Source organism: Oncorhynchus nerka, linkage group LG12 (assembly GCF_034236695.1).
Source record: "Oncorhynchus nerka isolate Pitt River linkage group LG12, Oner_Uvic_2.0, whole genome shotgun sequence".
Lineage (NCBI taxonomy): Eukaryota > Metazoa > Chordata > Actinopteri > Salmoniformes > Salmonidae > Oncorhynchus > Oncorhynchus nerka.
The window spans coordinates 1,042,498-1,060,000 of NC_088407.1; the positions used below are offsets into that span (position 1 = coordinate 1,042,498).

The following is a 17,503-nucleotide window of genomic DNA, read 5'->3' on the forward strand; positions in this document are numbered from 1 at the left end:
TATTCGGCGCATGTGACAAATGGAATTAGATGTTGTATTTAATAGGTTCTTATTAAAAGTATGAATTTCAGGACCGCAGTTGGAAATGTACATTTTTACAAGAATCGACTGATGGTGCCTAAATGTTGTAAATCCAGCTACCAGTTATCAAAACTCAACTCCGCCTCGATATAAGAGAACGGAGTTGACCGGTCCTCGACTACATTCATGTGGACCACCCCGAAACGGACGAGTTTAGGAAGATGTTTTTCAGTTACAGGGAAACCGGGATAGCGAAGGTATGTGGAGGAACATGCACAGCTAAAACAAGTCCATGTCAAATACGTTCGAACTGAAGAGATACAACAACAAAACAACACTGCTTGAAATGCAGGCAAATTAGCCAGTATTTCTTAATAAAAAAGCTAACTTCATTTAATTTGTGAAACGGATCCCAGAGCTGGTTTTGGTTTGTCCCTCTGCATCGTTTTAGTCTAGTTTGGGGTAGAATAGATCGACACTAGATCTGCCCCTTAGAAAACATGTGTCACACTAGACCCTCGACACGTGACGAGGGTAGAAGCATCTACTTCCGGTAGCCAGCCGGCTAACAGCAAGCTAACAACCGTTAGCCTTCGCGGCCTGGACGCTAGCAGTTATCGGCTATTCTTATTCATCGCTTTAAAAAAAAAAAAAATCTAATCAACAAACTGCCCTCCTTTCACATTAGTCCTTATCTGTAAGTGATACGCCGGTGGTTGAGTTAGTGTATCGTTATTTCGTGGCTGTGACACACCGGTTGTCGACATGTCGGCGGTCCAACGGATGAAAGTGGCTAACGAGAAACACAGCAAGACCATAACGCAGCGAGGACACGTCCAGAAAACCACGGTTAGACTCGAGCTTGTTAACTAACATTAGCTGGCTATCAGCTACACACACACACACACCGATAGCTACTAGCCTAGGCTATGACAGCACCGGCTAACTAGTTGGCTATTCAATCAGCTGGCCATTCAAACTGAGAGTTCACTGTAACAAGCTAAAGATAGCTACAATCTGTCTGCCTGGGAGTCAGACTGAGGGCTCACCATTCACAGTGCACGATGCTGTAGTTCATTTTATAATTCATTATCAAGAATAAAACAATCTTAATTTAAGACACGTTTTGGCTGCCGACACGTTAGCAAGCTTGTCCATCCATCTAGCTAGGGATTCTAATTTTGGCTGTCTGGCTCGCTAGTAATGACCATTCGACTTAAGGCTGCGTTTCAAAGTAGACAGCTCTCAACCCTAAACCCCCAGCCCGTCATTGCCCAAGCGAAGGAGAGAGATGATCCGAAGTTGAGCTTAAAAACAACCAACCTAAAGCTATTAATGTACCTAGCAAGATAACGTATCTTGCCAGCACTCCTGTCAGGTAGCTAGATAACACTCCTGTCAGGTAGCTAGATAACACTCCTGTCAGGTAGCTAGATAACACTCCTGTCAGGTAGCTAACGTTACGTTTTATAGGCTCCTCACTACGAGACTAGGTCAATTTGCCAACGCTAAAAATCAATGTCTATATATTTTAGAGAGCTACCTTTTTATAGTTTTTTTCCCCTGACATGCCGAAAATGCAGCCTTGTTTATTACATTTGACACTTCGCTGTCACCAGAGTTTGACATGTTGACTACAGTTTGAGTTTAATTGTGGGTCATATCAACCCCGCAAGTGACCAAAGTTGTCCACTCGTTCCCTCGAACTAAATCGAGGGCCGAGGTTAGTGAATTTGAGGTGGCGATGAAACTGCATTCGGTTTGGACGGGGGATTCCCCCGACGGAAAGGAGCTGGCTGAGTGAGGGGTTAAAAATAACGTGTTTGGACTGCAGCTCTGGGGACATGATATCTATCACCTTCTTGTTCATATAAACATTGTTGTGCTACATTACCCAAGTAGCTCATTTGCCAGTGAAATTGACTCTAGATGTTTGACTAGTCAGTGGTCATTAAAGCAAGCTATGTGTTTTTGTCAGTCAAAGTTTAGATGGTATTACCACCACAACCCTAGCTAGAGCAGGGTGGAAGTTCCGTTCTAGGGATGTGGTTGGCTAGCTAACGTTAAATCACTACCTAGAGCTGATCACGGCACTTCATACATGGGATTTTTGTAGCAGGTTAGGAGAGTGTTTTTTTCTCCCCCCCTTACCTTAACCTCAGTCTCCTAACCTGCAACAAAAAAGTAATGGAAGTGCCTACTGGCATAACACAGTTCGTCTGGACCTGTATGATATGAGCTGACTTCATTATGCAGTGAGTCCACCCACAACACTAGCTGACTATTCATTATGCAGTGAGTCCACCCACAACACTAGCTGACTATTCATTATACAGTGAGTCCACCCACAACACTAGCTGACTATTCATTATGCAGTGAGTCCACCCACCACACTAGCTGACTATTCATTATGCAGTGAGTCCACCCACAACACTAGCTGACTATTCATTATGCAGTGAGTCCACCCACAACACTAGCTGACTATTCATTATACAGTGAGTCCACCCACAACACTAGCTGACTATTCATTATGCAGTGAGTCCACCCACAACACTAGCTGACTATTCATTATGCAGTGAGGTGAGTCCACCCACAACACTAGCTGACTATTCATTATGCAGTGAGTCCACCCACAACACTAGCTGACTATTCATTATGCAGTGAGTCCACCCACAACACTAGCTGACTATTCATTATGCAGTGAGGTGAGTCCACCCACAACACTAGCTGACTATTCATTATGCAGTGAGTCCACCCACAACACTAGCTGACTATTCGTTATGCAGTGAGTCCACCCACAACACTAGCTGACTATTCATTATGCAGTGAGTCCACCCACAACACTAGCTGACTATTCATTATACAGTGAGTCCACCCACAACACTAGCTGACTATTCATTATGCAGTGAGTCCACCCACAACACTAGCTGACTATTCATTATACAGTGAGTCCACCCACAACACTAGCTGACTATTCATTATGCAGTGAGTCCACCCACAACACTAGCTGACTATTCATTATGCAGTGAGTCCACCCACAACACTAGCTGACTATTCATTATGCAGTGAGTCCACCCACAACACTAGCTGACTATTCATTATACAGTGTACTATCTATAGCAATATACTGTCATTTAGTTATTTATAAACTTTTTAAAATAAGTATTACATATCAAGTAGCGTAACAATGAGGGGGAAAAAAGTAGTGGGCTTGAGGATAAATTCAGCCACTACCCGCTTTTCATGGCTAATAGCCTACACAAATGACCTGCAATATTCACAGTAAATGAAATCCAAATGGATACTCCCCTGCTCTGCTGAAGCCCTCCTTTTCTTTCTTTCACCACAGCCTGTAGGTCCAGGTTGTGGGCCGTCTGTTTTCTACACTGAGTATTGCCAACCCAGACAGTGTTTCCTGAGACTTGCGTTATACAGTGCATTCGGGAAAGTATTCAGACCCTTTGACTTTGCAGGAGTGGCTTCTGGACAAGTCTCTGAATGTCCTTGAGTGGCCCAGCCAGAGCCCAGACTTGAACCTGATCTAACATCTCTGGAGAGACCTGGAAATAGCTGTGCAGCGTCGCTCCCCCATCCAACCTGACAGAGCTTGAGAGGATCTGCAGAGTAGAATGGGAGAAACTCCCCAAATACAGGTGTGCCAAGCTTGTAGCGTCATACCCAAGAAGACTCTAGGCTGTAATCGCTGCCAAAGGTGCTTCATAAAAGTACTGAGTAAAGGGTCTGAATACTTATGTAAATGTGATGTTAATGTATTCAGTTTTTATTTTTATATCACTTGTTTAAATGACCTGTTTTTGCTTTGTCATTATGGGGTATTGTGATGTCATTATGGGGTATTGTGATGTCATTATGGGGTATTGTGATGTCATTATGGGGTATTGTGATGTCATTATGGGGTATTGTGATGTCATTATGGGGTATTGTGATGTCATTATGGGGTATTGTGATGTCATTATGGGGTGTTGTTTTGTCATTATGGGGTATTGTGATGTCATTATGGGGTATTGTGATGTCATTATGGGGTATTGTGTTGTCATTATGGGGTATTGTGATGTCATTATGGGGTATTGTGATGTCATTATGGGGTATTGTGATGTCATTATGGCGTATTGTGATGTCATTATGGGGTGTTGTGTTGTCATTATGGGGTGTTGTGTTGTCATTATGGGGTGTTGTGTTGTCATTATGGGGTGTTGTGATGTCATTATGGGGTATTGTGATGTCATTATGGCGTATTGTGATGTCATTATGGGGTATTGTGATGTCATTATGGCGTATTGTGATGTCATTATGGGGTGTTGTGATGTCATTATGGGGTATTGTGATGTCATTATGGGGTATTGTGATGTCATTATGGGGTATTGTGATGTCATTATGGGGTATTGTGATGTCATTATGGGGTGTTGCTTTGTCATTATGGGGTATTGTGATGTCATTATGTGGTATTGTGTGTAGATTGAGAACAGAACAATTTAATCTATTTTGTAATAGTGCTGTAACAAAATGCGGAAGAAGTCAAGGGGTCTGAATACTTTCCCAATGCACTGTATGTCCATTGCGCTGCACACAATTTAAACATTGTCTTGAATTATGCATGCCAGTTTATACCAGAGATAAGGGACTGTTGATGCATGCCAGTTTATACCAGAGATAAGGGACTGTTGATGCATGCCAGTTTATACCAAAGATAAGGGACTGTTGACGCATGCCAGTTTATACCAAAGATAAGGGACTGTTGACGCATGCCAGTTTATACCAGAGATAAGGGACTGTTGATTCATGCCAGAGATAAGGGACTGTTGACGCATGCCAGTTTATACCAGAGATAAGGGACTGTTGACGCATGCCAGTTTATACCAGAGATAAGGGACTGTTGATTCATGCCAGAGATAAGGGACTGTTGATGCATGCCAGTTTATACCAGAGATAAGGGACTGTTGACGCATGCCAGTTTATACCAAAGATAAGGGACTGTTGATGCATGCCAGTTTATACCAGAGATAAGGGACTGTTGACGCATGCCAGTTTATACCAGAGATAAGGGACTGTTGACGCATGCCAGTTTATACCAGAGATAAGGGACTGTTGATGCATGCCAGTTTATACCAGAGATAAGGGACTGTTGATTCATGCCAGAGATAAGGGACTGTTGACGCATGCCAGTTTATACCAGAGATAAGGGACTGTTGATGCATGCAGTTTAAACCAGAGATAAGGGACTGTTGACGCATGCCAGTTTAAACCAGAGATAAGGGACTGTTGATGCATGCCAGTTTATACCAGAGATAAGGGACTGTTGATGCATGCAGTTTATACCAGAGATAAGGGACTGTTGATGCATGCCAGTTTAAACCAGAGATAAGGGACTGTTGATGCATGACAGTTTAAACCAGAGATAAGGGACTGTTGATGCATTCCAGTTTATACCAGAGATAAGGGACTGTTGACGCATGCCAGTTTATACCAAAGATAAGGGACTGTTGACGCATGCCAGTTTATACCAGAGATAAGGGACTGTTGATTCATGCCAGAGATAAGGGACTGTTGATGCATGCCAGTTTATACCAGAGATAAGGGACTGTTGACGCATGCCAGTTTATACCAAAGATAAGGGACTGTTGACGCATGCCAGTTTATACCAGAGATAAGGGACTGTTGACGCATGCCAGTTTATACCAGAGATAAGGGACTGTTGATGCATGCCAGTTTATACCAGAGATAAGGGACTGTTGATGCATGCCAGTTTATACCAGAGATAAGGGACTGTTGATGCATGCCAGCTTATACCAGAGATAAGGGACTGTTGATGCATGCAGTTTATACCAGAGATAAGGGACTGTTGATGCATGCCAGTTTATACCAGAGATAAGGGACTGTTGACTCATGCCAGCTTATACCAGAGATAAGGGACTGTTGATTCATGCCAGAGATAAGGGACTGTTGACGCATGCCAGTTTATACCAGAGATAAGGGACTGTTGATGCATGCAGTTTAAACCAGAGATAAGGGACTGTTGACGCATGCCAGTTTAAACCAGAGATAAGGGACTGTTGATGCATGCCAGTTTATACCAGAGATAAGGGACTGTTGATGCATGCCAGTTTATACCAGAGATAAGGGACTGTTGATGCATGCCAGTTTATACCAGAGATAAGGGACTGTTGATGCATGCCAGTTTATACCAGAGATAAGGGGGACTGTTGATGCATGCCAGTTTATACCAGAGATAAGGGACTGTTGATGCATGCCAGTTTATACCAGAGATAAGGGACTGTTGATGCATGCCAGTTTATACCAGAGATAAGGGACTGTTGATGCATGCCAGTTTATACCAGAGATAAGGGACTGTTGATGCATGCCAGTTTATACCAGAGATAAGGGACTGTTGATGCATGCCAGTTTATCCCAGAGATAAGGGACTGTTGACGCATGCCAGTTTATACCAGAGATAAGGGACTGTTGATTGATGCCAGAGATAAGGGACTGTTGATTCATACCAGAGATAAGGGACTGTTGATTCATACCAGAGATAAGGGACTGTTGATTCATGCCAGAGATAAGGGACTGTTGATTCATACCAGAGATAAGGGACTGTTGATTCATACCAGAGATAAGGGACTGTTGATTCATACCAGAGATAAGGGACTGTTGATTCATACCAGAGATAAGGGACTGTTGATTCATACCAGAGATAAGGGACTGTTGATTCATACCAGAGATAAGGGACTTGTTGATTCATACCAGGGATAAGGGACTGTTGATTCATACCAGAGATAAGGGACTGTTGATTCATACCAGAGATAAGGGACTGTTGATTCATACCAGAGATAAGGGACTGTTGATTCATACCAGAGATAAGGGACTGTTGATTCATACCAGGGATAAGGGACTGTTGATTCATACCAGAGATAAGGGACTGTTGATTCATACCAGGGATAAGGGACTGTTGATTCATACCAGGGATAAGGGACTGTTGATTCATACCAGGGATAAGGGACTGTTGATTCATACCAGAGATAAGGGACTGTTGATTCATACCAGGGATAAGGGACTGTTGATTCATACCAGAGATAAGGGACTGTTGATTCATACCAGAGATAAGGGACTGTTGATTCATACCAGAGATAAGGGACTGTTGATTCATACCAGAGATAAGGGACTTGTTGATTCATACCAGAGATAAGGGACTGTTGATTCATACCAGAGATAAGGGACTTGTTGATATTGGAACCACACAACTCAAATGCCGGTTCACAAGTAGCCTAACCACTTTGTTTTGTTCATGCTCTCAAGAACTGTTGTACACTATGTTTAACCTTTTTATTTAACCTTTTTATTTAACTAAGCAAGTCGGTTAAGAACACATTCTTATTGACAATGACTGCCAACCCCAGGCCAAACCTGGATGACCCTAGGCCAATTATGCGCTGCCCTATGGGATTCCCAATCACGGCCGAATATGATGCAGTCAGGATTCGAACCAGGGACTGCAGTGACGCTTCTTGCACTGAGATGCAGTGCCTTAGACTTCTGCGCCACTCGGGAGCCCCCCTACCAAATATGATCATCTGTTTGCATCTGCCAATTTATTGTCTGTCCAGAATCCAGACGACCTGTCTCCAGGGCTTTCCCTACTCTTTCCGTAACATGTTGAGGCTGGCAATTAAGGAGAATGAGGCTCAATTAAAGACGTTGCAGAACTACTGTATTTAAAGCACCACTCACTTCTGCCCAGTTTCCCTGATGTTGCTACGGCAATCGAGCTGTGTTGACCATCACTGTAACCGAACGCTTCTGCGGAGAGATTATTTTCTAAATGAAAACGCAAAGAACGACAGCGCTGCTGGGTCATGCAGCAAGACAAAGAACGACAGCGCTGCTGGGTCATGCAGCAAGACAAAGAACGACAGCGCTGCTGGGTCATGCAGCGAGACAAAGAACGACAGCGCTGCTGGGTCATGCAGCGAGACAAAGAACGAGAGCGCTGCTGGGTCATGCAGCGAGGCAAAGAACGACAGCGCTGCTGGGTCATGCAGCGAGACAAAGAACGACAGCGCTGCTGGGTCATGCAGCGAGGCAAAGAACGACAGCGCTGCTGGGTCATGCAGCAAGACAAAGAACGACAGCGCTGCTGGGTCATGCAGCAAGACAAAGAACGACAGCGCTGCTGGGTCATGCAGCAAGGCAAAGAACGACAGTGCTGCTGGTCATGCAGCAAGGCAATGATCCAGAACACACAATCAACATGAAAATGGTTGAAATGCAACAAAGTTGATGTTCTGGAATGGCCTAGTCCAAGTCCAGACCTAATCCCAATTGAGATGTTGTAGCAGGACTTGAAACGAGCAGTTCATTTTGGAAAACCCACATGTTGCTGAGTTAAAGCAGTTCTGCATGCAAGAGTGGGCTAACTTCCTCCACAGTGGCGTGAGATACTGATAAATAACTACAGGAAGTGTTTGGTTGGAGTCATTACAGCTAAACGTGGCCTGATAAATAACTACAGGAAGTGTTTGGTTGGAGTCATTACAGCTAAACGTGGCCTGATCAATAACTACAGGAAGTGTTTGGTTGGAGTCATTACAGCTAAACGTGGCCTGATCAATAACTACAGGAAGTGTTTGGTTGGAGTCATTACAGCTAAACGTGGCCTGATAAATAACTACAGGAAGTGTTTGGTTGGAGTCATTACAGCTAAACGTGGCCTGATCAATAACTACAGGAAGTGTTTGGTTGGAGTCATTACAGCTAAACGTGGCCTGATCAATAACTACAGGAAGTGTTTGGTTGGAGTCATTACAGCTAAAGGTGGACTGATCAATAACTACAGGAAGTGTTTGGTTGGAGTCATTACAGCTAAACGTGGCCTGATCAATAACTACAGGAAGTGGTTGGTTGGAGTCATTACAGCTAAACGTGGCCTGATCAATAACTACAGGAAGTGGTTGGTTGGAGTCATTACAGCTAAACGTGGTTGGTTGGAGTCATTACAGCTAAACGTGGCCTGATCAATAACTACAGGAAGTGTTTGGTTGGAGTCATTACAGCTAAACGTGGCCTGATCAATAACTACAGGAAGTGTTTGGTTGGAGTCATTACAGCTAAACGTGGCCTGATCAATAACTACAGGAAGTGTTTGGTTGGAGTCATTACAGCTAAACGTGGCCTGATCAATAACTACAGGAAGTGTTTGGTTGGAGTCATTACAGCTAAACGTGGCCTGATCAATAACTACAGGAAGTGTTTGGTTGGAGTCATTACAGCTAAACGTGGCCTGATCAATAACTACAGGAAGTGGTTGGTTGGAGTCATTACAGCTAAATGTGGCCTGAGTTATTGAGAGTAAGGGGGAAGCAGCACCACCAGTTATTGAGAGTAAGGGGGAAGCAGCACCACCAGTTATTGAGTGTAAGGGGGAAGTGGCACCCCCAGTTATTGAGTGTAAGGGGGAAGTGGCACCCCCAGTTATTGAGAGTAAGGGGGAAGTGGCACCCCCAGTTATTGAGTGTAAGGGGAAGTGGCACCACCAGTTATTGAGGGTAAGGGGAAAGTGGCACCCCCAGTTATTGAGGGTAAGGGGAAAGTGGCACCCCCAGTTATTGATTGTAAGGGGGAAGCGGCACCACCAGTTATTGAGAGTAAGGGGAAGCGGCACCACCAGTTATTGAGAGTAAGGGGAAGTGGCACCCCCAGTTATTGATTGTAAGGGGGAAGCAGCACCACCAGTTATTGAGAGTAAGGGGGAAGTGGCACCACCAGTTATTGAGAGTAAGGGGAAGTGGCACCCCCAGTTATTGATTGTAAGGGGGAAGCAGCACCACCAGTTATTGAGAGTAACGGGGAAATTACTTTTTCACACGGCCGGTTGTGATACAGCCAGGATTCATACACAGCTTAGGCTCAGCACTTGGTTCAATGCATCAAAGCAGCTGTTTTCTTGCTCAAACTGCGAGAGAAACAGCTGTCACTCAGACATTTCTCTCCAAACACAGGGATGTCGACTAGAACAGGACGTATCAGAGGAGCTTGTCGAACAACAGACGGGACTGAAATTACACGTGTGGTGTTTGGTGCTCGTGCACATAATTCGGATTACCTGACCTCCCCCAGTAAAACTAACCCTGTCTGATTACCTGACCTCCCCCAGTAAAACTAACCCCGTCTGATTACCTGACCTCCCCCAGTAAAACTAATCCTGTCTGATTACCTGACCTCCCCCAGTAAAACTAACCCCGTCTGATTACCTGACCTCCCCCAGTAAAACGAACCCTGTCTGATTACCTGACCTCCCCCAGTAAAACTAACCCTGTCTGATTAGCTGACCCAACCCTGTCTGATTACCTGACCTCCCCCAGTAAAACTAACCCCGTATGATTACCTGACCTCCCCCAGTAAAACTAACCCTGTCTGATTACCTGACCTCCCCCAGTAAAACTAATCCTGTCTGATTACCTGACCTCCCCCAGTAAAACTAATCCTGTCTGATTACCTGACCTCCCCCAGTAAAACGAACCCTGTCTGATTACCTGACCTCCCCCAGTAAAACTAATCCCGTCTGATTACCTGACCTCCCCCAGTAAAACTAACCCCGTCTGATTACCTGACCTAATCCTGTCTGATTACCTGACCTCCCCAGTAAAACTAACCCCGTCTGATTACCTGACCTCCCCAGTAAAACTAAAAACTCCCCCAGTAAAACTAACCCCGTCTGATTACCTGACCTCCCCAGTAAAACTAACCCTGTCTGATTACCTGACCTCCCCCAGTAAAACTAACCCTGTCTGATTACCTGACCTCCCCCAGTAAAACTAACCCCGTCTGATTACCTGACCTCCCCCAGTTAAACTAACCCCGTCTGATTACCTGACCTCCCCCAGTAAAACTAACCCCTGATTACCTGACCTAACCCTGTCTGATTACCTGACCTCCCCAGTAAAAAACTGATTACCTGACCTCCCCCAGTAAAACTAACCCCGTCTGATTACCTGACCTCCCCCAGTAAAACTAAGTCTGATTACCTGACCTAACCCTGTCTGATTACCTGACCTCCCCCAGTAAAACTAACCCCGTCTGATTACCTGACCTCCCCAGTAAAACTAACCCCGTCTGATTACCTGACCTCCCCAGTAAAACTAATCCTGTCTGATTACCTGACCTCCCCAGTAAAACTAACCCCGTCTGATTACCTGACCTCCCCAGTAAAACTAACCCTGTCTGATTACCTGACCTCCCCAGTAAAACTAATCCTGTCTGATTACCTGACCTCCCCAGTAAAACTAACCCCGTCTGATTACCCTGTCTGATTACCTCCCCAGTAAAACTAACCCGTCTGATTACCTGACCTCCCCCAGTAAAACTAATTGATTACCTGACCTCCCCCAGTAAAACTAATCCTGTCTGATTACCTGACCTCCCCCAGTAAAACTAATTGATCACCTGACCTAACCCCTGATTACCTGACCTCCCCCAGTAAAACTAACCCCGTCTGATTACCTGACCTCCCCAGTAAAACTAACCCCGTCTGATTACCTGACCTCCCCCAGTAAAACTAACCTGATTACCTGACCTCCCCCAGTAAAACTAACCCTGTCTGATTACCTGACCTCCCCAGTAAAACTAATCCTGTCTGATTACCTGACCTCCCCAGTAAAACTAACCTTGTCTGATTACCTGACCTCCCCAGTAAAACTAACCCCGTCTGATTACCTGACCTCCCCAGTAAAACTAACCCTGTCTGATTACCTGACCTAACCCTGTCTGATTACCTGACCTCCCCCAGTAAAACTAACCCCTGTCTGATTACCTGACCTCCCCAGTAAAACTAACCCCGTCTGATTATTAACCCCTGATTACCTGACCTCCCCAGTAAAACTAACCCCGTCTGATTACCTGACCTCCCCAGTAAAACTAATCCTGTCTGATTACCTGACCTCCCCCAGTAAAACTAACTGATTACCTGACCTAACCCTGTCTGATTACCTGACCTCCCCCAGTAAAACTAACCCCCTGATTACCTGATAAAACTAACCTGATTACCTGACCTCCCCAGTAAAACTAATCCTGTCTGATTACCTGACCTCCCCAGTAAAACTAACCCCGTCTGATTACCTGACCTCCCCAGTAAAACTAACCCTGTCTGATTACCTGACCTCCCCAGTAAAACTAATCCTGTCTGATTACCTGACCTCCCCAGTAAAACTAACCCCGTCTGATTACCTGACCTCCCCAGTAAAACTAACCCCGTCTGATTACTTGACCTAACCCTGTCTGATTACCTGACCTCCCCCAGTAAAACTAACCCCGTCTGAATACCTGACCTCCCCCAGTAAAACTAACCCTGTCTGATTACCTGACCTCCCCAGTAAAACTAACCCCATCTGATTACCTGACCTCCCCCAGTAAAACTAACCCCGTCTGATTACCTGACCTCCCCAGTAAAACTAACCCTGTCTGATTACCTGACCTCCCCAGTAAAACTAACCCTGTCTGATTACCTGACCTCCCCAGTAAAAAACTGATTACCTGACCTCCCCCAGTTAAACTAACCCCGTCTGATTACCTGACCTCCCCAGTAAAACTAACCCCGTCTGATTACCTGACCTAACCCTGTCTGATTACCTGACCTCCCCCAGTAAAACTAACCCCGTCTGATTACCTGACCTCCCCAGTAAAACTAACCCCGTCTGATTACCTGACCTCCCCAGTAAAACTAACCCCGTCTGATTACCTGACCTAACCCTGTCTGATTACCTGACCTCCCCAGTAAAACTAACCCCGTCTGATTACCTGACCTCCCCTAGTAAAACTAACCCCGTCTGATTACCTGACCTCCCCAGTAAAACTAATCCTGTCTGATTACCTGACCTCCCCAGTAAAACTAACCCCGTCTGATTACCTGACCTCCCCCAGTAAAACTAACCCTGTCTGATTACCTGACCTCCCCCAGTAAAACTAATCCTGTCTGATTACCTGACCTCCCCCAGTAAAACTAACCCCGTCTGATCACCTGACCTAACCCTGTCTGATTACCTGACCTCCCCAGTAAAACTAACCCCGTCTGATTACCTGACCTCCCCAGTAAAACTAACCCCGTCTGATTACCTGACCTCCCCAGTAAAACTAATCCTGTCTGATTACCTGACCTCCCCAGTAAAACTAACCCGTCTGATCACCTGACCTAACCCTGTCTGATTACCTGACCTCCCCAGTAAAACTAACCCCGTCTGATTACCTGACCTCCCCAGTAAAACTAACCCCGTCTGATTACCTGACCTAACCCTGTCTGATTACCTGACCTCCCCAGTAAAACTAACCCCGTCTGATTACCTGACCTCCCCAGTAAAACTAACCCTGTCTGATTACCTGACCTCCCCCAGTAAAACTAATCCTGTCTGATTACCTGACCTCCCCCAGTAAAACTAACCTTGTCTGATTACCTGACCTCCCCCAGTAAAACTAACCCCGTCTGATTACCTGACCTCCCCCAGTAAAACTAACCCTGTCTGATTACCTGACCTAACCCTGTCTGATTACCTGACCTCCCCCAGTAAAACTAACCCCGTCTGATTACCTGACCTCCCCAGTAAAACTAACCCCGTCTGATTACCTGACCTAACCCTGTCTGATTACCTGACCTCCCCCAGTAAAACTAACCCCGTCTGATTACCTGACCTCCCCCAGTAAAACTAACCCTGTCTGATTACCTGACCTCCCCCAGTAAAACTAACCCCGTCTGATTACCTGACCTAACCCTGTCTGATTACCTGACCTCCCCCAGTAAAACTAACCCCGTCTGATTACCTGACCTCCCCTAGTAAAACTAACCCCGTCTGATTACCTGACCTCCCCCAGTAAAACTAATCCTGTCTGATTACCTGACCTCCCCCAGTAAAACTAACCCCGTCTGATTACCTGACCTTCCCCAGTAAAACTAACCCTGTCTGATTACCTGACCTCCCCCAGTAAAACTAATCCTGTCTGATTACCTGACCTCCCCCAGTAAAACTAACCCCGTCTGATTACCTGACCTCCCCCAGTAAAACTAACCCCGTCTGATTACTTGACCTAACCCTGTCTGATTACCTGACCTCCCCCAGTAAAACTAACCCCGTCTGAATACCTGACCTCCCCCAGTAAAACTAACCCTGTCTGATTACCTGACCTCCCCCAGTAAAACTAACCCTGTCTGATTACCTGACCTAACCCTGTCTGATTACCTGACCTCCCCAGTAAAACTAACCCCGTCTGATTACCTGACCTCCCCTAGTAAAACTAACCCCGTCTGATTACCTGACCTCCCCCAGTAAAACTAATCCTGTCTGATTACCTGACCTCCCCCAGTAAAACTAACCCCGTCTGATTACCTCCCCCAGTAAAACTAACCCCTTCTGATCACCTGACCTAACCCTGTCTGATTACCTGACCTCCCCCAGTAAAACTAACTGATTACCTGACCTCCCCAGTAAAACTAACCCCGTCTGATTACCTGACCTCCCCAGTAAAACTAATCCTGTCTGATTACCTGACCTCCCCAGTAAAACTAACCCTTCTGATCACCTGACCTAACCCTGTCTGATTACCTGACCTCCCCAGTAAAACTAACCCCGTCTGATTACCTGACCTCCCCAGTAAAACTAATCCTGTCTGATTACCTGACCTCCCCAGTAAAACTAACCCTGTCTGATTACCTGACCTCCCCAGTAAAACTAACCCTGTCTGATTACCTGACCTCCCCCAGTAAAACTAATCCTGTCTGATTACCTGACCTCCCCCAGTAAAACTAACCCCGTCTGATCACCTGACCTAACCCTGTCTGATTACCTGACCTCCCCCAGTAAAACTAACCCCGTCTGATTACCTGACCTCCCCCAGTAAAACTAACCCCGTCTGATTACCTGACCTCCCCCAGTAAAACTAATCCTGTCTGATTACCTGACCTCCCCCAGTAAAACTAACCCCGTCTGATTACCTGACCTCCCCCAGTAAAACTAATCCTGTCTGATTACCTGACCTCCCCCAGTAAAACTAATCCTGTCTGATTACCTGACCTCCCCCAGTAAAACTAATCCTGTCTGATTACCTGACCTCCCCCAGTAAAACTAATCCTGTCTGATTACCCGACCTCCCCCAGTAAAACTAATCCTGTCCGAATAGGGCTCTTGTTGGAAGAAGGGCAACCAGTGATCAACAGCATCAATGTAATGTAATTGTAATGTATTGTAATTGTAATGTAATGTAATTGTTGGAAGAAGGCAATTCCACGGCAGAAGAATTACGCTGAGTCAGTTGTCACTTTTTTAAAATGCCAAACAAACATTTTAATTTTAGTTGAACAAACCTCCCAACTCTATGCACAATGAATAGTTTGAACAATTTACACAGTAAAAATGAACATTTACTGTAAAAACTGCAGTTGCAATGTTTGTTACCAGAATTACGGTAAAATCTCCCTCAGTTTTATTCTTACCGAACTTTTTATCGGCCCAGTTCTTCCTGTAAATGTCTTTTCGTACACTCCTCTCTGGACATCGTTAGGAGTAGTCCTTGTTCATAGAGTTGTATGGTTTGTTAAACTGCCCTGCATTACCTGTAAGTCACTCTGGATAAGAGCATCGGCTCAATGATTCACATGTCACCCTGTGTCCTCTGTGGTGTTAACTTCATCAGCAACTGCTGAATAGCCGCAGGGTAGCCTAGTGGTTAGAGTGTAGAGGAGGCAGGGTAGCCTAGTGGTTAGAGTGTAGAGGCGGCAGGGTAGCCTAGTGGTTAGAGTGTAGAGGCGGCAGGGTAGCCTAGTGGTTAGAGAGTGTAGGGCGCCTAGTGGTTAGTAGAGGCGGCAGGGTAGCCTAGTGGTTAGAGTGTAGAGGCGGCAGGGTAGCCTAGTGGTTAGAGTGTAGAGGCGGCAGGGTAGCCTAGTGGTTAGAGTGTAGAGGCGGCAGGGTAGCCTAGTGGTTAGAGTGTAGAGGCGGCAGGGTAGCCTAGTGGTGGTTAGCCTAGTGGTTGTAGAGGCGGCAGGGTAGCCTAGTGGTTAGAGTGTAGAGGCGGCAGGGTAGCCTAGTGGTTAGAGTGTAGAGGCGGCAGGGTAGCCTAGTGGTTAGAGTGTAGAGGCGGCAGGGTAGCCTAGTGGTTAGAGTGTAGAGGCGGCAGGGTAGCCTAGTGGTTAGAGTGTAGAGGCGGCAGGGTAGCCTAGTGGTTAGAGCATTGGAATAGTAACCGAAAGGTTGCAAGTTCAAATCCCCGAGCTGACAAGGTACAAATCTGTCGTTCTGCCCCTGAACAAGGCAGTTAACCCACCCTTCCTAGGCCGTCATTGAAAATAAGAATTTGTTCTTAACTGACTTGCCTTGTTAAATAAAGGTCAAAAATGGCATAGTGCCGCAGTCAAATAATATTAAATATTTAAACAATTCATATTCATGTTCATGAAATCACAAGTGCAATATAGGAAAACCCAGTTTAGCCTTTTGTTAATCCACCTGTCGTCTCAGATTTTTAAATTATGCTTTACAGCGAAAGCAATCAAGCGTTTGTGTAAGTTTATCGACCGCTCGACAAAACATTATGTACACTTAGCATTAAGTAGCTAGGTCACGAAAATCAGAAAAGCAATCAAAAAAATGGTTTACCTTTGATGATCTTCGGATGTTTTCACTCACGAGACTCCCAGTTACACAACAAATGTTCCTTTTGTTCCATAAAGATTATTTTTATAGCCAAAATACCGACGTTTGTTTGTCGCGTTATGTTCAGAAATCCACAGGAAAGAGCGGTCACAACAACGCAGACGTATATTCCAAATAATATCCATAAATTCCACAGAAACATGAAGAACGTTTTTTATAATCAATCCTCAGGTTGTTTTTAAAATATATATTCGATAATATATCAGTGTGTAGCTTTTTCAATAACAGCGGGAGGAACAATGGTGGCTTTAATCAGTTGCGCAAAAACTCACTCTGAAAGCACCCACCTCTCCACTTACGCAATGTGATCCTTCACGCTCATTTTTCAAAATAAAAGCCTGAAACTATGTCTAAAGACTGTTGACACCTTAGGGAAGCCATAGTAAAAGGAATCTGGTTGATATCCCTTTAAATGGAGGAGAGACATGCATAGGAACAGAGAGGTTTCAAAATAAGAGGCACTTCCTGATTGGATTTTCCTCAGGCTTTCGCCTGCAATATCAGTTATGTTATACTCACAGAAAACTTTTACAGTTTTGGAAACTTTAGTGTTTTCTATCCTAATCTGTCTATTATATGCATATTCTAGTTTCTGGGGCTGAGAAATAGGCAGTTAACCATGTCTCTGGTGTTAACCCTGTGTTAACCATGTCTCTGGTGTTAACCCTGTATTAACCCTGTGTCCTCTGTGTTAACCCTGTATTAACCCTGTGTCCTCTGTATTAACCCTGTATTAACCCTGTGTCCTCTGTGATAACCCTGTATTAACCCTGTGTCCT

The 17,503-nt window shown here is 45.1% G+C and overlaps 1 protein-coding gene across 1 annotated transcript in view; it reads left to right on the forward strand.

Annotated features, from left to right (window-relative positions):
- The first annotated feature begins 537 nt into the window (after positions 1-537).
- zgc:85858 (uncharacterized protein LOC405879 homolog) overlaps positions 538-17,503 on the forward strand; it is a 25,664-nt gene continuing 8,698 nt past the window's right edge. Inside the window, exon 1 of the mRNA XM_065025115.1 lies at positions 538-870. Within this exon, the coding sequence (XP_064881187.1) occupies positions 787-870 (84 nt within the window). The 5' untranslated portion in view covers positions 538-786. The remainder of the gene's footprint in view (positions 871-17,503) is intronic.